At 43.1% G+C, this 26,757-nt stretch overlaps 1 protein-coding gene across 7 annotated transcripts; it reads right to left on the reverse strand.

The window, feature by feature from the left end:
* Positions 1–1,148: 1,148 nt before the first annotated feature.
* On the reverse strand, positions 1,149–25,903 carry PLEKHS1 (pleckstrin homology domain containing S1). 7 transcript variants are annotated; one of them, XM_019485961.2, is made up of 16 exons: positions 25,702–25,903; positions 24,096–24,207; positions 22,864–22,912; positions 21,710–21,798; positions 21,505–21,611; positions 20,207–20,341; positions 18,782–18,857; positions 18,258–18,362; positions 17,620–17,727; positions 15,127–15,258; positions 14,137–14,234; positions 12,559–12,759; positions 11,420–11,521; positions 7,369–7,504; positions 4,760–4,844; positions 1,149–2,425 (listed from the first exon to the last, which is right to left on the reverse strand). In XM_019485961.2, exons 3-15 carry the CDS (start codon positions 22,892–22,894, stop codon positions 4,776–4,778), a joined length of 1,389 nt encoding a protein of 462 aa, XP_019341506.2. In that variant the 5' UTR covers positions 22,895–22,912; positions 24,096–24,207; positions 25,702–25,903; the 3' UTR covers positions 1,149–2,425; positions 4,760–4,775. The 7 variants fall into 7 exon arrangements, with proteins under 7 accessions (XP_019341506.2, XP_019341505.2, XP_019341509.1 ...); XM_019485960.2 differs by having other exon boundaries at positions 15,127–15,261; positions 25,702–25,902; XM_019485964.2 differs by lacking the exon at positions 4,760–4,844 and having other exon boundaries at positions 15,127–15,261.
* Positions 25,904–26,757: the final 854 nt, after the last annotated feature.

Below are 26,757 nucleotides of genomic sequence, written 5' to 3' on the forward strand. Positions count from 1 at the left end.
TATGTCATATATTGCCTTAAATCAGCGGTGTCAAGCTCATCTGGCTCCATAGGCTGGATGAATAGTGTGTGGCTTGACCATGGGCTAAGTCAGGCCTATGGATCCCTGTATGCCAGATCCAGCATATGTGGTGCTCACTTTGTCCAAGCCAGGATTGCGCCACACATGTTGTCCTCTCCAGCTGGCCCAGGACCTGTGCTGTGTATGCAGCACCCACTCCAGCATGCAGCATGGGTCTCAAGGCAGCTGGAGCACGTGTCACGTGTGGCTGTTCTGGACTGGCTGGGGCAGGCACCCCATGCAACTCAGTCCTGGGCTGGCTGGAGTGAGCGGTTTGTACAGCGCACATCCCAGGCCCTGCGCACAATGCCATACTGGTTTGCACCATGTGCAGCATGTGGGTCAACTCTGAAACCCAATTGAAGCACCATGGGCTGGATCCAGCCCACGGGCCATATCTTTGACACCCCTGCCTTAAATGATTACATCAGAAGTCCTTTATAAAAGAAGTGTGTATAACAGAGCCACAAATGCCTATGAAACCAGCACAGGCTTGAGAATCACACAGCAGAATGTAATAGGAATTGTTAATTCCTATTACACAGACACTTCAGCCAATATATGATATTTTATATAACCTATTTCTAAGTTTAAAGGGGGGATCACAAGAAGGATCATGAATCCCACTGTGCAGAACTCAGGCAGAGAGGGAAATTAGTATTTAATAAATGTAAACCACTGAAAAATAACCTAAGAATAACATTTCCTGCCCGATAGATACCATATGTTTAAAGTCATTACCTTTGGACCTTCCAGGCTAGAAATGAGGATGGCATCCTATTGGGAATCTAGCTGTCTCACTTGCCCATTGATATAAAACTCCTTTGTAGCTCACAGGCACCATGAGATACTGAATACTGAGTTGTAGCCAGCTATTAGCTTAGGGTTGCAACTTGCTTATCCAGGATCTTGGGCTGGTATAACAACGGGGGAAGTTTCACATTGGGGGATTGATGTGGCGAGTCACTTGGGGGTGGGGATGTTTAAAGCTATAGCATAATCTGGAATATTACAGTTAGTGCTGGGGTGGGAGGGTAGGAACTAAATTAGGGTCAGATGATGCAGTTGGAGAAATATGATCAGAGTCATAGGGATGCAGTACATTTACTTATCATGAGCAATTTGACACAGGCGTCTGCAGCTTATTATATCGATATCACCTCTATGTTTTATGTTTAGAAGACAATCCGTATGAAAAATAAAATCAGCTGTTATGTAACAATCTGTGTATAAACTATGTACAAACTGACATAAAAGCAAGCAACACTTGCTAAATCACTTGGTAGCTCCTTGATGATTATTTGCAAAGGTATAGAAATAAAGTTCAAGTTCTCTGAAATACAATCAAATGCTCGTTGGCTGGGCAAATCTACCAAAAGTGCATTTTTGTCATACAAGCAACATTATTGCCATAATAGTCCATAACTGAGAGTTGCACAGCGCGTTGTTCATTTTCTGCTTCACCAGAAATGATGTGTGCAGATTCCATTGCGGTGGCTTTCCCAATGACAACCATATATGGCTCATATCATCCCTACTTGTATGTCTCCCTTTAGGAATGTTTGCTCCATGGAATGGCAGGAAATTACTTTAACACTATCTCTACCTCCTTCTTTCCTCCATAACTGGAAAAAGGATGTACTTTGTGCTGCAGTTCAATGGCACATGGCCTTTTTCAGGAAAGGTTTGAACATAGGTTGAAGGCACTGGATATTTTTAGTCTCTAAAGGGAGAAGATTAAGATTACATGATAACAGTCTTCTAAAACGGGAACGGTTAAGAGAAAGGGAAGAGGATGATGACCAATTGTTCTCCATGACCACTGGGGGCAGGACAAGAAGAAATCTCCCTAATTTGCAGCAAAGATTGAGGTTTGATACAAGGAAGAACTTCTTAGCTATAAGGATAGCTAAGCACCAGTGCAAGATTCCCAGGGTGGTTGAATCTCCTTCACTGTTTTTTAAGAGCAGGTTGCACAAGCTTGTGTCAGCAATGACCTAGGATACTCATTGTGTTGTAGTGCCAGGTGGAGCACTAAACACCTTTTGGGATGGCTCTTTGAGCCCTCTTTTCTGCAATTTTGTAATGTGGGGATGAAAGATCTCACTTGAAAACTGATATATCCACAAAACTGGAAAAGGCATCTTAGCCACAAAAGACAAATGTTCAATGATGTTACTCAAAGAGACAATCCAAAGGAAAGAACCCTATAGCAACTTTGGATTGCTGTTCTTCGGGGGGCTGTCACTCATTTCCTTTTATCTTCAGCATCCCCATTGCACCAGAGATGTCTTCTGTATTGGACCTATGTCTCCCTAGGTGTCTCCCTGTACATAGGTCAGGATGAGGAGGCTCCTGTGTGATCCTGAAATAGAAATATTAAATAATGATCTCTATCTCACCCTCCAAAATATGCACATAGCAAACACATTTCTCTAGAAAGTAGAAGAGAAGTCTGTAAAATATTAATTGCAAGAAATCATCTTCATGAACAGAAGCTGAGTTTGAATTTATTGCATAAACATTATTTTTTGCCTGGTTGATGTTGCCACCATCTTCAGCCTAGCAACGTTTTACAGAAACAAAGATCCTCACCAGATTTCAAAGGAAGTATACCAACTGTACTTGTAGGCAAACTCATTGCTAGAATAAGTGGGAGCAACCAGACTCACTTTGATAGAGTTGTACCTGCTTTTCATAGGAATGGTAAATTTAGTTCATCCAGTTAAAAAAAATGCAGACAGAGGTACTGTCTGGGCCAAATTCACAGTGACTAAAGCTTTTACATATTCAATGCATATTCGTATGCCATTCACATTCAGTACAGCGGCACCTGCTGATTGCAGTAGTGATTTTGGCCCTTTGTGATGCTATACCTAGTAAATCAATCTGATTGGTTTTCAGCTAGAATAAGCCAGCTGTTGTATATAGAAGGAGTCTGTATTACATCCAAATATTCTCTGTCATGTTTCAGAATATAGCACAAGTCTCTCTGCGGCAGTGTTTCTTGGTGTTTGTAGACTCAAGGCACTGCTTGTTAGACTCAAGGCACGCCTTAGAAAATCCCAGCTCTTAGCTTTCACCTGTTTTTTGATGATGGAAAAAAAATAGAGCAGTTTTTCTCTTGCAAATGACTCAGAAAGACTGCAACAGGTCAGTGTTTTTGGCTTATTATTTGAAATTTCTGGATTTTCATGGAGATTCACATGTGGGTGTTTGCACGCGTAACAAAGCTAATGCGGAGTGGCTCCCCCAGCGCTCTGGTGACAATCTCATAGCACTCCAAGTGCCGCAGCAGGTTGGTTACGAATCACTGCTCTGCGGCACAGGACAATACCGGCTTTTAGCATCCAGTAGAGGGCAGCCCTGCAGAAGTTTCCATACCAAGCAGCAACGTATTTCTGTTGGGATATAGCTGCAAATCAGGCAGATTTCCAAGATGACAAATGAAGTAGCACAAATTCGTATTCTTTTCCTGAACATTTATGTAAAGTTTGCTCGCCAGGGAAAGGTATAAATCCTTGGTCTGGAAATTCCAATGTATGAGTGACATGTTTAATGACATGGAAACACTTTTTCTTTCTCATCTTAAACTGGATTTGTAACTTAATATGGCATGAGATTGGCAGTCCTGGGAGCTGAAGACTGCTTTAGAGCTCCAGAACGGGTCACAGTGCCAACTTCACCAACACGCCTGGTTTAGTTTGGAATCCATCGCATTTCGGTCCTTAACTTTTCTGACCTAGTTGCTAATCTAGGTGTTGAGATGAAGCATCTCTGAGGATGATTCTTGTGATTCAGCAATGAAAAGTCTCTTTCAAACAGCACAATAACCTAGGGAAATCTTCAGAGGAACTCTTTTTACAGAGTGCCTGCTTCTGCATGTCACCTCCACTACATTTGTCCTCTCAGCAAAGTCCTGATCAGCACTTTGTTCGGCAAAATCGCCTTTTTAGAACAGGCCCACACTTGCCTTCTCCATCCCCACTAGTCTTTACATATCTGGCTTCGCTGCTAATGAAGCCAAGTGTGGTAGGATCAGGTTCCCAGCTCCCAATGAACACAACTCTCTTGGATCTGCCGGTGTCTGTCCATGATTGTAGTTCAAAAGCACCTTTCCAGGGCTACAGCTGCTGTCCCTCAGTGAGAACCAGGCATAACATGGCTTTGTTGCAGAAACAATTTTCCTATGACCCCCTAAGTGATTATGAGTTCAGTAATAGCCTAATAAGCAAACAAAGGTGGGCATGCTAATTTTCCACTGGGTTTGCAGTACAAAGGTTTATATCCCAGGTCTTGGCTTTCAGGTGTGCTACAAATATTCCCACTGATAATCCTGCTAACATTTACATGTCCAAGATATTGTGTTGGGATTTAAAAAATTCTTATTCTTTCTCTGTCTGTCTCTTCTTACAACTGCACACAATGCTGTCTAACTGCTCTGACTCGGGAGATTTTGGAAGTATCCTGTTGTACAGAACATAAAGGCACTGCTTTCTTATGCCATCTGCTCTTTATCCATCTTATCTGCTTAGACTGATCTCTTCAGGGCAGGGACCGCCTGTGACTCCTTGCTTGTACGATGCCTAGCACAAAGAGGATCCGCTCTCGGTTGGTCCCTATGCATTATCGAAATAAACATGATTGATACGTGCTCTCCCTAAAAACACATCGGAAGGAGCATGTCTTGGACACTTACGCAAAAGCGCTGTTGTTTAGGAACATGAACATCCTTTAACATGGAAAATGTCTGAAGCTGGGATCCGACATATAGTAAGTTTCACCTTAAAAGAAATGAAAGTCATCTTGTTATAGTGGGCACGCCTACATGGGTGCGTCTGCACCTGCCTCTGACTGCACATTTGGTACTGCACCATCATTTAGTACTTGCTTTAGCAGTATATTCATATCTAATCAATATTAGTGGTGCCACCAGACTTTTTCTTACCAGCTGCATACAACTACCCTGTTAACAGAGTATTTTCTCTTGGTACATAACAAAATATTACCATGCATTTTCTCTTGGTGCATGTTCTCTTAAGCCTCACTGGCATCTGGTGAACTTAGCATCGTCAGCTGATACTAGCATGAAAAGTCTGTGCGTCGGGCAGAGAACATGCGCACCAAGAGAGCAGCCTGTATATTGCTGCGGTGTACTGTGAGGGCTCTTCAAACAAATCCCAGGCCCTTTAACAGAAGGCGATAAGTACTGGACAGGGAGTCCTGTCGAGTGGTTCAAAAAGGGAATAGACTCACACCTCCAGAGCTCTGTTCTAGCAATCCATGTGCCCATGCTTGAAGCAGCTGACTAAATACGCAGGAAATAGGAGGCAATCCCTAGCTCAAGAAGCTGTCAATTTAAGGGACTTACCCAAAAGATGCTTAACACACACAAGTCCCACTTCATGTGATTTACACTTGCTCAGAGCCCCTTAGGATTGATTAGCATCTCTCACAATTAGACCCTCCGTGGGCATTATAATGGGGCGCTGACACTTGCTACCCCCGAGAACCAGGGAATGAAAGATGCATCCTCCAAGCTGTATGGAGTAGGTTACTTGGTGTCTGTGCTGTTACTGCTGATTTCCTCTTACGTCTGGTGCTAAGTCAATAGTGACTGTGGTGGTTTTTGCAGCGCACCAACAACTATCTTTGTGAAAACTATTTCAGCAGCAGCCCCCAACCTTGCCTGAGACCACTAGTCAAAAAAAGTCATTTTCTAATTGCTTATAATCACATTACCATCCACCCATGTTTCTGTTTTAAATGTGGTCAGTAGTCTTTTTACGTGCTGAATGCCATTTCCACATCACTTTTTGGAGCTCAGCTGGTTTTGAGCTATCTGATTGGCAGATGTGCCAAAACAGGAGAGGGTTTTTGGAAGTACGTGTATATAAAACCTGTGCAGATCACAAAAATGGCAAAAAAGGATTTTGCTCCAGAGAAATTTCCTATTAAGCAAAGGCAAAGTGTGAGAAAAGGTTAGTCTTAAAGGTGAATGTTTTGGAAGGTTTTCAGCAAATGAAAACACTGGGCTATATGTTAAATTGCTTTGCAACCATAACTATACAAGTATGTACATCAATGTATTTACATTGGTGCAATGGCCAATAGATGGCAGGGAAGCAATTAACTCTCTCTGGAGAGATCAGCTTTTATGATATGTAGTATATACATGACACAGCGCGGGTTGATGGAAAGAAATTGTGTTTTTTCCTGGTCAGTCACATGACCCAGATCATGATTATCAGGGCTAATATCTGAACCACATGACAGTGATCAGAAGTCGTTGAAAGACTGTCATGGATATTGGATGAGGAGATGAGAAGGAACACAGCTGAGCTCAGTTTTGCTTTCCTGGGAGACCTTGGAGATGCTTACCCAGAAAAGTGCGGATGTGACTGCAGCCTCTGCTGGCATACCTGTGTTAGATGAATCTAGCAAGCACAGGTAACAAAAGCAGCGAATGTGGGGCAGCACACACAGGCCGCGTCCAGATGAGCGCAAACATTTGGTTCCCCAGGGACAAATAGCAGTCCCCAGAGAACGCCTGTCTCACATGTGCTTTGGCACGTGGCAAGTTATTGTGGGGGTGCTGGCCCCAGCAGCCTTACCTGGGGTCCTGGGGGCCTCCCAGGGCTGCAGCAGTGGTGATCCTGCCAGGCAGAGCCTGGCTGGCAGCTGCAGCACGGTTCTGGGTGGCACAGCTCTACTTCTCAGAAGTGTGTGCTGCCAGTGCATGCACTGCTGTTTTTTTTTCCCATGTTTTTTTTGACCCCTGGATATCCAGGAGTCAAAAAACCCCACAGAAAAAAAACCCAGAGCAGTGCATGCATGGGCAGCGTGCCCTTGCAGTGCAGAGAACCCCGGACTGTGCAGCACGTGGCACTGCATATGTGTTTGTGGTGCCACACACCACATGGCCGCGCTCATCTGGATGTGTCTACGGGCTTTATCATTTGCTAACAACCAAAAGTTCATACTAAAGGGCCCTAGGAGTTTGTACTCTGGCTGCTAGTGTAGGCTGAAGCCTTGGCCATTGCTTATGCTAGCTAGTTTCAGCAAGTACAGGTGTGATTGCACATGGAGCAGTCATACCAACAGGTTGTTGTGCAGACACATTGTTTGGAAAGAAGTGAGCTCGTGAGCCTCTTGCTATGTGGTATGGATTGAACCCAGACAGTGTGGCAGAACCCTGTTTGAATAAGTCCTTTTGAGATCATCTTCAGACCCCCACAGCTCTAAATTGCTTATTTTTTCACTTGGCTTGGCTCACTTGAAAATCACCATTAGATTGTAAAGGCTTACCTTCTTTCTCATGGATCTGCTGATGAACAAGGAAACCTCCTCCATGTTCTGTGGGTGCAGGTCATTTACCGCCTTTATATGATCCCCGTGGTGAAATATACATCCTAAGTAGTGAGGGCCATTCCAGTGAGAGACGCTAGGGTCATTGGGAAAAGACAGCAAAAGGTATGAAAGGGATTTCTATTTTATCATAGGAAAAAAAGCCAAGTGATGGAACTGCTTAACTTCATTTGGGATTCATGCTGCATGTGGACCTGTTGTCACCCAGAAGCAAGATACAGTCATTGAGTAATTGCTTTCTGGTCTGGTTCTTGTCCTGACTAGATCATAGAATCATAGAAAATTAGGGTTGGAAAGGACCTCAGGAAATCATCTAGTCCAACCCCCGGCTCAAAGCAGGACCATGCCCAACTGGATCATCCCAGCCAGAGCTTTGTCAAGCCAGGTCTTAAAAACCGAGCTTCCACCACCTCTCCCTGTTCCAGTGCTTTACTACTCTCCTAGTGAGAAAGTTTTTCCTAATATCTAACCTAAATCTCCCTTGCTGCAACTTGAGACCATTGCTCCTTGTTCTGTCATCTGCCCCCACTGAGAATAGTCTAGCTCCATCCTCTTTGCAACCCCCCTGCAGGGACTTGAAGGCTGATATTAAATCCCCATTTAGTCTTTTCTTCTCTAGACTAATAAGCCCCATTCCCTCAGCCTCTTCTTCTAAATCATGTCACCCAGCCCCTTCACCATTTTCATTGCCCTCTACTGGACTCACTCCAATTTGTCTACATCCTTTCTGTAGTTGGGACCCAAAACTGGACACAGTACTCCAGATGTGGCCTCATTAGTGATGAATGGTTTCATTCATCCCAATAGGAAGCTCTAAAGATGATTAAATACCTGCAGCTCCCCATGCCAAACCTTTAATTTAACAGACCTGTTTAAATGAAGGTCATCAGAAAGGATGGGGATTCCTTGGCTCATTTGGTTCTTTACACTGCGGCTAAGTACAGACAGTAAAAAAGCCTGAGGCTGAATTGATTCGGTCTTTGTAGGTCAGTCTACACTGCAAAGATTGAACCAATAAGCAAATGAACAGACATTCAGAAAATGCAGCCATATGCCTGCAGTGGCTCAAGCCAGAAGCCCGGGGCCACTAAAGCACAGCTCTCTGGCATGTAGCTAGCACGAGCTGTGTGTTTACTTCCTCTTCCTGCTGCCCCTGAGGTCTCTGGGATTTGCAGTCCAGAGTCACAGCAGTAGGACTCTGCAGGGTTGCTCATCACTTCCTTTTTCTGCTTCCAGGTGCCTCTGAGTTTTGTAGTCCACAGTTGCAGCCAGCACTAAGTAGGCAGGGCAGGCCCGGGCCGGGCCGGGCCGGGCCGGGCCAGGCCGCTCCATACTAAGAGGAAGGGAAGTTTAACAACCCTGCCCTGGTCCCAGACCCCAACAGGAGTTTGCCGGGGGGGCAATGTGCCAGTCAGCGAGCCAGTCTCACTGCTCCGGCTAGGAAGCAGAGGAGCAGGGCCATCCTTGCTCTCTGCAGCAGACAGCATAGCCCAGCCCAGGGCTGAAAAGCATACTGGGATGTTGGGGGACTCTGGTTTAACTTGAACCAGAAAGGGACAGAAGTTTCATAAACCGGTTTGACCTAAATCGTTTAAGTCTGATATTACGTTCAGCCAAATTTATCTTAAACTAGTTTCAGGCATTTTGAAACTGGTTTACATGCACTGAACTTCTGCTCTGCTACAGGTTTAAACCAGTTTCTGATCACTTGAACCAGCTTATGTGTAACTTATGTTCCTAGCCTTTTGGTCAAATGGTATCTTGGTGTAACTACCACGATACTGATAATTTTAGTTCTTCACTTGCCTGAGTGGCTTTTTCCAGGTCCTCTTTGATAACTAAAATAGACAAACCAGAATAAACCCTAGGATCTGGATACCAGGATTAAAGAATTGTGGCAATCCTGGTACAGGACATACCAAAATCCTGACTACAACTTCCTCAGTGAAATTCTGGTGGGCTCTTTCAGTATCCCCCAACTGGTTACTCTTTACTTCGGTCTCAGGCCCTCATCTGGAGTCAACTGACCCTAACTCCTGGCACCCTGTGCCAAAACATAGTCACCACTAGGATAACCTCCAAGTTTCTGCAGCTGGGGCCTAGTACTGTTTCCTCTTAGATTTTCATAGATTCATAGATGCTAGGGTCGGAAGGGACCTCAACAGATCATCGGGTCCGACCCCCTGCAAAGGCAGGAAAGAGTGCTGGGTCTAGATGACCCCAGCTAGATGCCCATCTAACCTCCTCTTGAAGACCCCCAGGGTAGGGGAGAGCACCACCTCCCTTGGGAGCCCGTTCCAGACCTTGGCCACTCGAACTGTGAAGTTCTTCCTAATGTCCAATCTAAATCTGCTCTCTGCTAGCTTGTAGCCATTATTTCTTATAACCCCCAGGGGCGCCTTGGTGAATAAAACCTCACCAATTCCCTTCTGTGCCCCTGTGATGAACTTATAGGCAGCCACAAGGTCGCCTCTCAACCTTCTCTTGTGGAGGCTGAAGAGGTCCAGGTGCCCCAGTCTCTCCTCATAGGGCTTGTTCTGCAAGCCCTTAACCATACGAGTGGCCCTTCTCTGGACCCTCTCCAGGTTATCCACATCCCTCTTGAAGTGCGGCGCCCAAAACTGAACGCAGTACTCCAACTGTGGTCTGACCAGCGCCCGATAGAGGGGAAGTATCACCTCCTTGGATCTGTTCGTCATGCATCTGCTGATGCACGATAAAGTGCCATTGGCTTTTCTGATGGCTTCGTCACACTGCCGACTCATGTTCATCTTGGAGTCCACTAGGACTCCCACTAGGGATACATTTATTATTTTAACAGCTTTCCCTGCTGCTTACCCCTCTCCCTGCCTCAGATTACAGCTTCTCTTTGGAAACCCCCATTATCTTTAGTTCTTCAAATAAACCCCAGTCCCTCATTTTTTATGATCGTGGAGGAAAACCTACTTCCTCCATGTGCACATAGTGCATCTGATAAATGTGGCACATGAAAGGAGCAGAGGGTGGTAGTCCCAGCATTGTGCACAGCAGGCAGCAAGGATTAATAACACTAAACTCGCCTTCCCCACAGTCTGTCCTTTAGCCCCTGCTCCCTTTCCCTTCTCCCAAGCCATTAAAACTGGAGACTAGGGAGAGGAATTCATTCCATTGCGCTTACCCAGCAGTACAAAACTTGAGGAAAAGTGGATGACTTTGAGCCCCCAACATCTCATCCCCAAAACAGGCATTTGAATAGATTATTCCCAGTGCTGGAAAATTGCAGAGAGCAACCAGCTGCCAGCAGTTTTCTGCTGGGACTCCCAGTCAGGTCCTCTTTACTTATTCACCATGCTAATACTTTGCGCTTCTGAGACCTGCTTGGTTTGGAAATCTCAAAGTCCCTTGCAGATATTTGTTACTTAAATCACAAAAGGGCCATGTGAGATGGGTTAATAATATATTATGCACAGAGCAGGAGTGCTGAAACTCAGGGGATTTGCTGAAAGACAGAGTGAATCAATGAGGCAACTGGGACCAGGACTGCACCATCCTGGCTCTGACCGCTAGGTCATGCTCTTTCTGAGCAACCTGAACATGTGGATTTCCAAAGGATATACCCTTTTCTGACAAGAACTTCTATTCTCCATGTGGCACAAGCCCACAGATGGGGAGTGATATTTAGTGGAATCATTTCATTGGTGGGTCACTTCATTTTCCTGGGTTTCAGCTCCCTTATCTGTAAACAGGTGATGACAGCGTGTATCCACCTATACCAAATTGCGAATGGTGTGACCTACTTTTTGTCCCTAGTAAGACAAACTTCCCTTTGGCCACAACTCAGTGAGTCAAATTTACCATCCGCATAATGGGCAACTGACAGTCTTGCCATTCATACTGACATTAGAAGAATAATCTTTAAGGCCATGTTTTCCTAATGGCTATCATACTCTGCCTAAAACCCAACAAATGCCAAGCTCATAGAGTGCTTTGCAACCAGTGGACAAGTACCCACCATATTTGTCCTGCTGCTTCAGTAAGCGTTAGGTAATTGTTGACGTCGGCCTTAGGAATGAAAATATCCACCTCTTGCAGTTGGCTCCTGTCTGTGACTTGGCTGTAAAAGAAAACAGTATGGACAAGTCAGATTCTGCCAGCTTGTCAAGTGAAGCCAGTACGAACCCTAGAAATTAAACATGCAAAACACCTCTTAAGTCACCTAGCCCCTGCACTCTTCCTACAACACAATACATTTCCAATGGCCTGTTCCCTCAGAGCTATTTTCCAGCTTAGCACTAAATATTTCCTGGGTTGGGGTTTCTAGCATTTCTCTTGGAGAGTATACTACTCCATCAGTTCAGACTATTAAGAAATTTGTCCAGTGTCTGGATGGTGGGGAAAGACTGAGATTATTATTATAGTGCTATTACAGTGCAATGTTCCTTCCTTTCCCAAAAGGAAATCTAACAAAGACACTCATGTACTTTTTTAAAGACTCTGCTGCTGTTTTGTCCTGGAGATCACACTTTTCATTGTCTTGAAAGAAACAAGGAAGTAGATAAAAAGCTGCTAACCCTGTCTATTAAACACAATACAATACCAGTAAACTCTTCCAACTGTGATCGTGGCCATAATTCCCTTATTCCAAAATCTGTCTTTGAAATATTTTTTATTGTTTTGTTAGAGGAACACAAAAGCTGGCTGTTTTGAACTCTGAACTGACAGTTCCTTCCTTCCTTCATTTCTGGTTGTACAGTACTGACCAGAACAAAGATGAGTGATGCTATTGAGTAATTTCAATCCAAAATCAATGTAAGCAGGTAGACTGGGGCCTCGGGTCAGGAAGCCCCGTTCAGTGATCAGACCTGGACTAAGTGCAGTCACCTGCAGGGGAGAATGCCAGGAGAAAAATGGGTGCTTGTGGTGGGCTTTGGGGCAAAGACGGAAAAGCCTGTTGCCTGCTTTGCTCGAGGGAACAGCTTTGTTTTGTATTTAAACAGCGACGTCACCTAGGCTTTGCATGTGGTGCATGTCTTTCCTAAGCTGGGGATATAAGGTAGCAGGGTATAATCAGCAATCTTCAAGACCCGTGATTCTAATCTGCCTAGTTTTCGAGTGGGTTCTGTTACTTCTCTGCACCCAAAACAGCCTTACTTCATTAGTATAGATAGCTGAACTACTGATAGTGGCGATGCATTTGGTTTCCTTTCCAGCCTTGGCTGTATACCGGTGCTGATCTTTGTAAGCGGTTGGTCCCGGTCATCCTCGGAGCTCCTTAGACATATGTTGTTTTCCAGGATCCAGGGAAGGGTCAAGAATTCATCACTTCTGCACGTGGACCTCTTGTCAGGGGACCTAGTGAATAAAAATGGTAATAAAAAACGAACTGGGCTGGCATGTCCAGTCACAGTTACTCTTGCTGTGTTTGAAGCTGAATCAAATAGCTGTCAGTGGAGCAAAGAATAACGAGTTCTTGTAGAATATCCAATGGACAACATTACAGCCAAATAGAATAAGCTGACCTCCTAGAACGGACCATTAAGCCCAAATAATCCTTTTGAAGATTTGAAGACTATTTATTAAAAAGGAAATAATTCCAGCTAACAACATGGCTTGAGAAATAAAGTGAGCACTGATGGTTGGCATGGGATTATACTGATTTCTGTGGGCACACAGGCTGACCCCTAGTGGATATAATAGCAGAACTGCCCAAATCCTTATCAGGTTATTTGCTAAAGGCTGGGGGCCTGGAAAGAAGATTTGTCAAAAGCCAATAGGAGCAGAATTTTTTAGTCTTTGGCCACATACCTGTGTGCAATCACACAATATTATAATTAATTTGCTTGTGGCTGAACATATAACTACTACCCTCCACTAGAAGGAATCCGAATGGTCTATCTACGTGTCCTAGGAAGTATTACTGTGTTAACAGATAACAGAATTATTTGCTAGCTTGAGAGAGGATTTTGGTGCTAGCCCGTCATCACAGAAGATCCAGGCCCTCATTGTGTGCAGCCTCTGTGATGTTTCTATGTAGCAGTCAGAGCTTTAGGACAATAGTCTGTGACATCCTTTCTGTGATGATATCCGTGCAAATTAATACACGTTAAAACACAGGGCACTTATGAAATAAAACATACAGAAGGCAAATGTAGGTTGAGACAAGTGACTTGCACAAGGTCATGCAGCCAGAGAGTGACGCATTTGACAGTAAACACTTCCTCAGTATTTTTTTAACCACTAGACAAGCCTGCCCACTCTACTGAGTGGCTTCCCACTGTGTTTTGGGCACATGTGACTCTATCCGGCCCTAAAATATTGCATTGTAAAAGCCCAGCTTCTTAAAGCTGCTATATTCTATTCTACATAAGCAGAGTCAGGATGTCCCAGTGTATGAATTTGGGATGTGAGCTGAAAGTTGACTCTGATATCCACTCCTTCCCCAGCCAGCAAAGACCTCTGCAAATGACGTGTTTTATAGATTTTATCCTAAAAGCAGTAGGAATGAGAGCTCTTACCAGATCACTGTGAGCATGTTAACAGTGTGTCTGACTGTGCTAGAGCATGCCACCATGAAACTATACTCCCTAACCAGTCCACCCCTGCTCTGTGGGTGTTGAATACTGAAAAAATGTCATGTAGTTGCTTTCCAGCATGTGCCCAAGGTGTGCCAGCATTGCTATCAAGTTCAAGTGTGCTCATGAGAGTGACATAAAATGAATGGCTACTTACTGAGGTTTCATTGAGATGTAGGACACCCTGTTGACAAGCTTTTCCTCCTTCATTGGACTGTTACGCTGGGGATCAGGCTCTGCTGAGTTCATTGTCAGCTGTTAAAACCATAAAAGAAACATTGGTGGTAATCATTGCCTTTCTTCATCCATAAAGGAGCCTTGTGACTTCTTTATTTGGTTTAATGTTTGTGCCATTTGAGGGATTCTGGCTGATACAGCTCAGCCTTGTTAAAACAAATCACGGTTAACAAAAGTGTGTAAGCGGCCAAAGCTTACATGCAGCATTCCCATCAACCATGTGCTATGGAGTGGGTCAAACCTCTGAATTTTCAATTCATAGGAAAATGTTGAGATTTCCAAATTGTTTTTTGCTTTGAATTGGAGTACTCACAAATATTTCCTAAAGTTCCCGTGAAATGGAAATTCTGAAAACTTTTCATTTAGGAAATTAGTCGAAAAAAATGTACCTTCAAATGAAATTTTTACATCTAACTGTCATTTATTTTTAATCTCACATTACATGTATTGTTTTATGTTAGGTACTGACATCTCAGCGGTAGTCCACAATGACATGGATAGAATAATTACAGTGATATCACAAAAATATATATTTTTAAAAGAGTTTTAAAGTGAACATTTATTTTGAAATGAAAAGTTTGAATTTTTTCCCAAACAAAATTGTCTAAAACAAAAACATAGGGGAGGGCTGTTTTTATGAGATTGTTCTTCTCATAAAAACATTTATATTTGAAATAATTGTTTTAATCAAAATGATATTTTCCATCAGAAATCTCTGACGAAAATTTTTCAGTCTCCTAAGTACATCCTACATTTTTCTCCTCATCCATCTGAACTTCTTATTAGCCATTTGTTTGACAGTTTGCTTTCTCTAAAAATCTTGCTAGTACTTTTCTTGGGAGTGTCCGATACTGTCTTAGAGTTCAGCCAGGGTTCAGCCCAACAGGTAAAAGTGCATCAAGTAGCTTACCTGTGCTAAAATGCTTGTTGGAGTGGCATAGTATTCCTCTTCCTTCTCCTCCTCCACCTCCTCCTCCTCTTCTTTGGTGTTCTCATCTGAATCTGACAGCTGAATTTCCAGGGTCTTTTGTGGAATATTGCTCTGCTAAAAAAAAATGTCAGTGTTGAAGAGGATCAGCTATACAGAAGATTTAATGCATCTTCTTTCCATTTACTTGGAAGAGTAATAGGATTAGCAAATATCTATGGGGAATGTGGGGAGATTTGCTTCTCATGGAAGGCTGAAATAATAAGAGGATCTGTCCATTGTGCAAACAAAGTTGCTTTTTACGCTTCCAGTTAAACTCTCAAAATCAACTGCAGTGCAATATTTGTACGTTTAATACAACATTTACTGTAGCTGATGTGCAAATATAGTTGTATAATACACTTTCAAATGCCAGTGTTTGTCCTCGCCAATGATTGCAAGTGCAAAAATTGTGGCTGCATTTAAAAATCACGTTGAAAACCTTTCAGTGAAAAGGAGACCTTTTTTGTTTTCAGTCACCTTCTCTGAAACCAGTGGGAGTCTTGCCTGAATAGGGAGCGAGTTATTGGACTCAGCAAGCAATTTGAGCTGTTGACTTGCAAAACTCAGTGGGCTGGGACTTACACGTGAGTATCTGATAAGAGCCCAGACTGAATCCTTGTAGCCTGGACAATTTGCTTCACTGTCCACAGAATTATATTTAATAATGACCAGAGAGAGAAAGTTCCCGAGAATTTGACTCGCCAACAAGAGATAAATCCCTTCTTGCAGTTTACCTTTAAGTCAGAAAGCTCAATTAGCTATTTTTAGATCAGCCTTGTTGATTTGATTATCACACAGAATATGGTAATTAGTATTTAGCTTCCTCCCAATATACCTTGCCAAGCCGCATTTGAGATGTACCCTTTCTTTATCTCTCTACTTACATCTTTTGTTTCCATAGCAATGAAATAAAATAATGACTACATGTGCGACAGAATATATTACTGTTTTCAAGGTAAAGTGAATTAAACTAATTACCCTCTTTCATATATGTGAAAAGAAGAAGCTGGTGTTGAATAGAAATGAGGAGTGATAAATATATTGTTGTGCCTCATGAGTTTTCACTGATTACAACACAAAAGCGGGTGTATTTGTTAGTGCATAGACTCAACATAGAATATTTTCATAGGAATCAATGACTTAAGTCTGCTCCAGCGGCAGCTAGATGGGACCCTGTGTTTCTGATCCAAAACCCACAGACGTCAGTGGAAAAGGACTTCAGCAGGCTGTGGTTCAAACTCTAATTACACTTTCTGGACAAAGGTGTCCCATGGCTAAGTCCGCAGCAGTGCTGAGGTCCTTCACCTCCCATAGACTCCAGTATGAGTTTAGAGAATTTAGCATCATCCAGGATTGAGCCCTAATTTACTGACAACCCTAGTCAATCTAAATTAGCTCTTGAAAATGGAAAGGACAAGACAGGCTGCAGCAAAGCTGGGTTTCTACGAAGCAGTTTATATAGATCCTAATTCAGCTTGGCAGTTCAACGCTGGAATAATGCCATTCAAGATGAATCAGGGCCATGGTGACACATCAAAATACTGGATAATTACCAAGGAGAGTAAAAATAGCATGAGGTGTTTGAGGAGAGACCTTGCAGTTGGTTCAATGACAACACAAACTTGAGAAGGATTAGTAGATAAAAGAGAAGAAGTAAGAGAGGTCAAAGTAAAACCTGTTTAACTCATGGGCTTTTAATCCTATTTTGTTAAAACCAGTGAAACTTTGTGTAACTATTCTCAATCTGGTTTATATCAGGCCCAAGCTAAGAACTGTAAGCCAGGTTTATGTTGAATCAAGATAATTGACTCAAGAGCTCACCATTTGGACTGGCTCAATTCATTTCAAGTTAATGAATGCAACTGGTACAATTTCTGTGTGTACAAAAACCCAAAGAGAGGGTAGAAAAACAGACAACTTGGGAGGAATTTGGGAACACAGATATGTATGTAAGGGCAGATTCTCAATGAGCATAAATTGTCCTAGCTTTGTTCACTTCAATGCATCTAAGACAATGTGAAAAATTTGTGAAGATCTCTTCTGGAGTAACAATGTAAAATGAAGGAGAGCTCTGTCCTGGTCTCATACTAGTACAGATGTTCAAATCACACTAAATCGATTAAGTGTGAGTGAACATCAATCCAGGTTGAATTTAGATTGGGTTCCACCATTTTTAAACCAGTCTATGTATGCCAATCTCACTGAACTTCTGCTCTGTTATGGGTGTAGGCCGGTTTATGTGTAATAGTGTAAGAGCAACACCTGGAGTAAAATAAGAAAACCTTCACAATCAAAGCCAGATCAACTTTGTAGGGAGGTGGGGGACTGGTTTCTCATTACAATGATTCTGGCTAGATCAGACTGGATGGTAATTCTGTGAATATGCCTCCAAAATGTATGGTTTATTAGCCTTTGCTAGCTCTTTCTTCTCACCAGGTGAGGAAGAACTCCTGGTGAGCTGGAGGGCGGCTGATGTTTTGGCAGACGCTGGGGGCAAGGATCTGAATTGGGTCTCCTCTTGTCGTCTGAAGGATCTTTCTCCTGTACATAAGAGAAAACCATAAGCTCCATGCACACAAGCCTTGCTTGTCTGGTCAGCTAGTAACACAAAAGGACCTTTTGCAAAACTCTCCCCAGCAGTGCTATTTAATGGCACTTGGTGACTCAACTTACTAAGCACGGCTACTCAGGTATCCCTTCATATTTTTTTCTACAAACAGACCTTTAGTCTCATCAGGAATGTACTAACACTTTCAGTTTATTGAGCGGTAGGGATTCAAAGGTACAAGGGAGTTTTAAGCACCTGCCTCCCTCAGGAAGTCAACGCAACCCCATGCCCCTTTGAGCCTATCTCCAGCACCACTAAGAGACAGGACGCAGCTCTCATTTTGGCTTTGCTGAGGCATGTTAAATATTCCTGAAGGGAACCTCGCTCGGTTGGTCAGTCTCCTGGCCTAAATGTTTGCAGCCTCAGAGCTCAGGACTTTTTTTTGAATGGAGGCAATCAGGTACCCAAGACTAAGAACATATTTATCACCACCGACATGCTTTGACTACTAAAGGCCGCTCACCTCATTTTCACTGTTGTTGATAGGCCCCTCTGAGTTTGCTCCACTGAAGGACAGCGGCAAGGAGCATGACCGGCTTTTCGTGTGTTCAGTGGCAAGATCCTCATTCTAGAAATCAAAGAAGAGCAGTAGGAGGCTTTGTAGGGGCAGCTGAGGTCCGCAGGCTAATGTGTGCTCTTAAGTGTCTATACGAGTCTTAGTGAAGCAGAGTTTAGCCCAAGACTAACTCACCTCTTAAGCCCAATAGGAATCCCTCGTTGATTAAGAAATGGTTTTAATGGGAAGTGCAATTATTGACACACTAAGGGCCAAATCCTGCAGGACTTGGACAGAGAATTTTAGTGCATTTCATCCCTCGTTTCACCAATGAAGTGATAAGCTGCTCTGGTTACCAATCAAATGATATCCAGAAGTTACCAATCAAATGATATCCAGAGGTTACCAATCAAATGATATCCAGAGGTTACCAATGAAATGACAATGCTCTGTTTTTGAAAAAGTGGATTTGTGAATGGATATAATGTCACCTGAGGACGGCATCCATCTGCTTTTGCATCCATGCAGACTGATGATATGAAGGTGTACCATTCCTCCGCCTGCTCCCTGTGGATTGGAATCATGCAATTAAAAACTTATCGTTGTGGCAGCACCCCCATGGGAAAAACACAAAATGCCTCTTGTGCTGCTTTTGAAGGGCCCACACCAACACCTGCCAAAGTCACTGGGAGTCTTTCCATTGGCTTTCCATTGGCTTCAGGGAAAACCTGCATCTTTCGCAAAAGCTGCTTCTAAAGCGGTTGCTTTGCAGCAGCATGGTGGACGGCAGGGCTGTGATCTTAAGGAATTGTAGGCATTTGACTGCGAAGCCCAAAAACTTAGCAGGTCCACACGCCAAAATCTCACCAAACTGATCAAGTCTGTGAGGAGGATTCTGGGATGTATTTGGCAGCCGTGTTGGTCTGAGACAAAAAGAAATGCAAAAATGTAGAACTGTTGGTTCAGAAATGATACCTTTTATTAGACCATCTAGGAAATTTTAAAAAGGAGATTTTTTTTTTTTTTGCAATTTCCTAGTTGGTCTAATAAAGGTATCATTTCCGAGCCAAGAGTTGTATATTTTTGCTTTTCTTGGGGAGGACTCTGTTATCCCAGCTCCATGTCGATTCCCCATCTGAAACCCAACTGAACTATACAAAGGACCATGTAACTACCACCTGCCTGCTATGTAAAGTACTGTATAGTCTGAACTAAGGGCCACTGAGATCCTATAGTGGAAAAAAAATTATCTTTAAAGACCCCATTCAGTAAGGTGTAGAAATGTCCTGTGACGTGCCTATATCGGGCTTTATTCCCATGTGACTCAGATGAATATTCAGTACCTTGCAAGACCGTAGCAAGATGGTCTTGGAGCTTTAGAAATACGTTTAAACAGAGACAAAGAAGAGGCTTTGGGGCTGGACTCAGTGATCTTGCAAGGTCCCTTCTAGCCCCTAATGTCTATAATGTACAATTCAGGCTGTGCATTGGAAGCTAGTTGAAAAGGAGGCACTGCATTGTGTTCACAAGTAGGATTAATGTGATTCTCGCTGGAATTTTTCCCATTAAATGAGCATTAAAGAAACAATGCCTAAGCGCATGCAAAGAACTGCGTGGTTGAATGAGAACTCGCTATTTGTTTTTCTTTCTGGGCTCAGGCACATTGTCCATCCTGCGTCACTCTGATGCATAGAGATTGCCATCTTGCTGCCCTTTCTCAGGCAAAAACCTCTTCTTGAGGCAGATGCAGGAAGGGAGGCAAATAGGGTGGAGCTGGAAAGCAGGATCAGCCTTCATGGGGTCATTGCCCTTAGGGTCAGATTGTCTCCTAGAGCCTATTTCTTACAAGATGGGGTTATAATCTTTCTTTTTCCGGATACCAAGAGCACCGGATTCATGGCCCTCCCCATGCATACCTGTCCTTGCCGATGAGGTAGTAGTCCCTGCTCTCTGTGCTGATGGATATCACTTCTTCCGGCTGGCATTTAAACATCTTCCTTATTGCTGTCATCTTTTCATAATTGCTTATGCCAGTCTCTATGCTTATAATCCTGTTAGGTATATGTATGAAATATTTATGTGTAAAGCACATCCATCTTCTACATTAATGCACACTGTGAAATGGTCATTGTCTGTAAAAACCATAAGGATCAAGAGCTCGCTAAGTAATTTCTGTGCTGTTGCTTAAATAACTGCCTTTGAGATGAAAAATGATTTGATCATTTAAACATAAAAGGCCTTAATAATAAAGCATTGGTTGGAAGGAGGAAAGTGTTTTCCATAGAATATTTAAAACTACATTTACAAAAATAATATTAATAAAAACGAGTTATTGGGTTCTCTATTGGAAAAAAGAAACAAGAATGTTTCATTTTTTAGGACTCCGAGCCGAGAAATGTTTCGGCCTTTTTTGGTTGAAAGAGCAGAGAATCTCAAGCAAAACAAAACTCCCTCTTTCTCTACGTGAAATATTATTCTGAGGAAAACTTTTTTTTTTGGAACAAAAATGTTCAACTATCTCACTAGAATAACAGGACAAACAGCTAATGGTATCGGCATTGCAATGGGAGGGGTGATTTTAAAATCTGTTCTAGAAAGAAGCAAATTCAGCTGTGTGTCGGGAATTAGATGGTGTTGTTATTGCAGCAAATCACAAAAATCACAATTATTATGTAGCCAGTTGGAGAGGTTTCAAATGTAAATAACCACTTACAAAGAGTTGCTTGGTTGGGGGCTGATGGAAAGACTCCAACCAACTTCAAGGGAGCTGGGAAAAGCACTGGAAAAATGTTTCTGTATCTTGGTTTACATTCCTTGCTATTCCCAACGCTCAACTCTAGGTTGTGGTTCAGTGGTGCTCAATGTTCTGGCTCTGTGGACCAGATAAATGGCACAGGGCTAGTCTGCAGGCTGGCCTGCACTGCCTCTGCCTGGCCCCGAACAGCTGGACTGGGCCCTGTGCTGCCCCTGCACCGAGATTGGGCACTGGGGCCCCACTCCACCCCTGCATGCCCGGATCGGGTGCACCCGATCCAGCACACAAAGCCCACGGAGCTCCTCCTATGTCTGGGACTTTGGCAGCAGAGTCCAATTTTTGGACCTGTGGGGAGTCCTGTCTGGATGACTTGGAGTTGGGGACTGGATCTGGCCCATGGGCCAAGCACCTCTGGTATAGAGGGGTGAGAAGAAAAGGTGCTAGACTTCAGATACGTACTGGTCAATTGGAATGGAGCCCTTTATCTGCTGGCCTTTGAGGTACTTCAGGATGTAGTGGCACTTGCTGGATTTACACAGGATGAAATAGCGATTTTTCCAGGATTTCTGCACGGAGGAAAGTTTGTTTTGCCTGTCAGTAAAGCTCAGAGGAGCAAAAATTGTCAAGGGATTTCCAGAGTATGACTAATTTGCACTTACTGTACCTGAGAAGTGAAAAGCTGAGGAGGTGGCGATTTGATGAAGAAGCCGTGCTTGCAGACTTCATCTTCGTGGCAAGGCATGATTTGATTTCCTACCAATCAAAGAGAAATGAGGGGCACCGTCATGCAATTTGATGGCAATTAATCTCTTATGTGGACCTGCTTGAATGGAAAATGTGTTGCTGAGCACTGGGCTTCTGTGCTTAAGTGGCCATGAAGCATGTTCAATTAGTGAAGACGAGTGCAAAGCTATAAAACATTGGGCCTGATCACCATCCCTTGATGTTATTGTTCCTGACTGGCCAAAAGCTATAAACAAAGGGGAATGACAATATACTGAGTTGGGGGAGGCGTCTAGTGAAGTACTGCAAGGGTCTGTATTAGGTCTAGTCTAATTTAACATCTTCGTTAGTGATCTGAAAGAAGGAATAAACAGCACGCTAATGAAATTTGCAGATGGTATTCAATTTGGAAGAGCTACAAACACCAGCAGGGATGGAACAGTCTACAGTGGGCGTTAGGAAATAACAAGATGAGAGAAAGACTGGAAGTTGAATGGAGAAAATACTGGCTAACAACTCTGGGGGCCAAGACAAGATCTGAATATATATGATCATGAGCTAGCATACTCCATGACAAGCTACTGCAAAAACACCCCATTCCTAATCAATGTATGGCATTAAAATCATCTTCTTGCTTTCTAATGTGCTTTGCAACCCCTATTGCAAGGGGTCATAGATGAGCAAATGTTCATGTCTAATCTCTAATCTTGGAATAACTGGTCAGATGCACTTTGCAGTGTCCCGAGATGTAAACTGCTAGCACTTCCTATCCTGTGAACCTTTTTTTGATTTATGCCAGGACAATGGACATGGATGTCTGAATGATTGCACATTGTATGTTTTATCTCAGTGACGTGTGTGTGTAGCCTCAGAGAATTAACATGTGGCATAGGCCAAACTGACCCTCTCTTATTTTTCTCGTATGGTGCATTCCTTCTCTGGCATCTATGTCTCTCATTTCTATCATAGCGTCTTTAGGAAAACTACTGTCTCCTTCCAGACACCTAGGACATACTAAGTGGAAGATGTAACCAGAGTACTTTGAAACCTGCTGCAACTTTTAGTTTGACAATCTTGCTAGATTCTGTTTTGTACCTGATGGGTTTTTCTTATACTTGAAAGCCATTCTGATTGCTTCTTCAACCTGAAAAACAAACAGCGAACAAAGACTCGGGACAGGATTCTTGCATCCTGATTCATGCTGAGTAACACTTCACTATGCCAGCAGGCAGCTCTAGAAAACAGCATAAATCTGGTGATCCCAGAAAGCGATCACAAATCGCTGCCTCCAGTTAGGGACATTACTACTTGGGTGCCGGTGGACGTGCCTATCGACTTTTATGTATGTCCTAATCCTAATAAATAGCAACTGTAAACACGAAGCAATGCATTTATTATTGGGAGGGCGTAGTATTTATTTTTGACTAAAGCAGGGTTTGGAAACATATAGCCTGTAGCCCAAAATCAGCCTGTGCAGCCACTAGATACAGTTTATGGAGCAAGGGGGCTTTTTTTCTGCCTTTGCCCACACCTGGGCCAGGTAACAAGGAGCTGCGTCCTCACTGCGACCACTTCTCCCCACCTCTCTGCCTGTGCTGCAGCCGGGGAGCAAGAAGCAGCATTCTCGTAGGCATAGCTCCCAGCTCCTTGGCCCGGGTGCAGTTGCAGGCTGAGCCCCTTGCTGCTCATACACTGATGAAGCCACCTGGCCATGTCAGACTGGAGCTGGGTTGTTCCACCTGTGGCTTGTTCAAGGCTGCCACTCGCTGCCCTAAAGAGTTTAAAATCTAAATGGGGTACAATCTAAAACCCTAGCCACAATACTGCAGGGTTTAAATTAATTTGCACCTTGCAGGAGATCTGGGAGTCAACTTCTGTTCTCATTTATGCCCCTCTGGATTCAGAATAGCTCTTATTTCACTAGGTTTATTCTGTTCTTTCATCGGTGTAGCTGAAATCTTAGTATGACCCAGAAAAGGTAAACGATGTGCTGAATATTATACAGCCGGTCGGTAGCTGACAGGGAAACAATGGCATGGATTTTTGCTCCGGTACTTTAAAGCCCATTACTAAGAAAGGTTTGTTAAAATAACTTTTTGGCAGAACTAAACAGTGGAAACCTAACCGGTAGGGCTGGGTAATCACAGGACTGTGGAGATGAAGCCTGAAATTAATATTTGTATCTTGTTTTATTTTTTTTTAATTGCTTTAGCTCTTTTGCCTTCTAGGACTTTTAGCCGACTAAAAACTCGGTTCCTGCCTCAACACAATCCACAGTGTGCAATTCCTTATGTATTTCAGGAAAAAATAAATCCAGTCTCTGTTACCTGGAAACTTCTGTTCGTTGTTTTTCTGCGCTTGGACTTAGATATGGTTCTGGTCTTTCAAGCTATCACCTGGGAAGCAGTTTTCAGTGGCTTTGCAAATATCCTCTGTTTCCTGCAAAGGCAACTCCATTTTTTGTAATAACTTGCTTTGACCTGGTTATCAGCTCTAGCACTAATCAGATCATCTCTCATTTGTTTGCTGCATGTTGCTACAGTGCCTCTCACTTCTGGGAAAATATGAAAGTATCCAAACTCCCTGCTCTGCTTCTTTTCAGGAGCCCTTCCAGACTCAAGGGATTTAAAGTAGCCTTCTTTGCTCCAGTTTCATTAAGGTTTTCTTTTGACCCCACAAAATAAAATGTGTGACTGATAGGATTCTGGATTTTTCCCCTGACATGGGTCAGGGTTACCCTGTCACTTGGTAATGTCTAACTACAAGCTCCTATAACCCACTTCCTGCATTAGAAAACTTGTCTGACTTTAACCCAGCAATGTAGTTGATCTGGTCAAGATACCACTTCAAGAAATCCATGCCTTTTGCATAATACCTGGACTATCACAGCTACAACATCTCAAACACTACCATATCCACTCCAGTGTCCACATTTGAGTATTAAAGCAACAATAAAGCATCTATTTTTCATAGGGGAAACCTTTGAATTTTTGCATTTGAGAAGGCTTTGGAGCACAACAGAACAAGGAGCAATGGTCTCAAGTTGCAGCAAGGGAAGTTTAGATTAGACATTAGGAAAAACTTCCTCACTTGGAGGGTAGTGAGAACAAACTACGCAGAGAAGTTGCAGAGTCTAAATTTGTGGAGGTTTCTAAGACCCGGCTAGACAAAGTCTTGGCTGGGATGATCTAGTTGGGGCTGGTCCTGCTTTGAGCAGGGCATTGCACTGGACATGATCTCCTGAGGTCCCTTCCAACCCTCATTGTCTATGATTCTGCATATGTCGTGACAGAATACACACTACCTAAGGGTTTCATCTGTCACCCATCACAAAAATGTTAGCACGCTGAAAAAACAAATGACTGCGTAGCCACTTGCATTCTGGCTCCTACTTTTAATATTACTGACATTTTCTGTTTCAATGGAAGGCATTTGAATAATCTTTTAAATTGGATTGACAAAATCTTCATGAACTGGCAAATGCTACAATGTTCACAAAAGCAGCATTCCCTGAGTCTACAAAGGGAGTCGAATAAAAGACTTGTCTATATCTGAGTAAAGGTCAAGATATGCAGGTGGAAAGACAAAAAAAAAGTGATATTTCAATAGCTCTTAATCACCCACACTCTTCAATCCATATTTTGGAAACAATAATTTAATCATTGCATTTAACCATATTCTTTCTTTTAGTAGAAAGGAACCTTTTAAGCAGCTTGAGTCTCATTTAGGAAAGACAATGACAATTCTATGATTATAAATCCTCAGGCTTTTTGTATGCATGATACGAAGAGATTTGATTTCCCTCAGCCTTTAAAGATCTAACAGCTTTAGTTAAAATGCAAATAAAGTGCGGTGAATGAATTAAGATACACATTATTCTTAAACTTCAAACACAATACTGTGCTGAGCCAAATGAGCTACATTAGTACTTACAGGAAAGCGCAGGTCTTGGCGACATACACCTGCATGGACTTCCAGAGTTACTCAGTCACTCTTTCCAACACAGCACAGGTGCCCTGCAGTGCTAGTGCCTACTTATAACCCTCTGCTGAATACAAACGTTGTGAAATATGACCCGCAAGGAAATTCCCAAGTTTTTACTGTATGGCAAGTTTTGTCTTTGCAGGCAAACGGAATGAAAGATTGGTCAGAAAGAGGAAACATGGAAGATTAACATATGCTGACAAGCACTAAAAAAAGCACATACTTGACCCAGACATTAATACCTCCCGGGGAGAAGGAAAACAATGACTAGTTCACATACAAATGCCAATCGAGAAAGCAACATGCCAGGTTAAGGTAGGGGAAAACTAAGGTCTGTTGGGAAGGCAGCTACAAGCAAGCAAAGCTGCCGACTAGCCAAAATATGTGACATTTAAATGTAAAACTGAATGTGTAACACTTGGACTGGAACAAGTGTAGTGGCTATGCAGACTTTCCCCATCCCACCCTGTCACTTCATTTTCTTCCCAACCTGGGACGACCATCACAAAGAATGAGAGGGAAGCTAAGGCTGAAGCCCACTTTGGGCCTCTGCTGAAACGTCCAGTGCAGGTACCTTTCTATACTGTTTCATCGCCCAAACTAGGTTGTATTCAGCAACTCATGTCATATCAGTCATTGCAAGGCCCGGCAGATGGTTATCTACAGCTCATCTATCATCATTCAAGCAATACTATCTTGGTCGCAGGCATTGGGTCAGATTATTCCTCCCACTATTAGTGATTTTATGCTGTTCAACCAGCTCAGAAGGAGCCAGGACACTAGCACAGCTGGCCAGAGGAAAATTCCCGATTGGAGTTTATTTTTTCCTGACTCATTTCTACAAATACATGTATTTGCAGGCATAATTTTAAGTGACATTCGTGGCATCCACAGAAACTGGTCCCTTAGACTTGGGGCCGTGGTTTCCCTCCATGAGTCAAACAACTTGTCTTCAGCTCCCTTCCCTTCAATTCCTCAAGGTAAAGTAACTTTCCATCTGCCCAA

This window comes from Alligator mississippiensis, chromosome 6, assembly GCF_030867095.1.
Source record: "Alligator mississippiensis isolate rAllMis1 chromosome 6, rAllMis1, whole genome shotgun sequence".
Classification (NCBI taxonomy): Eukaryota; Metazoa; Chordata; order Crocodylia; family Alligatoridae; genus Alligator; species Alligator mississippiensis.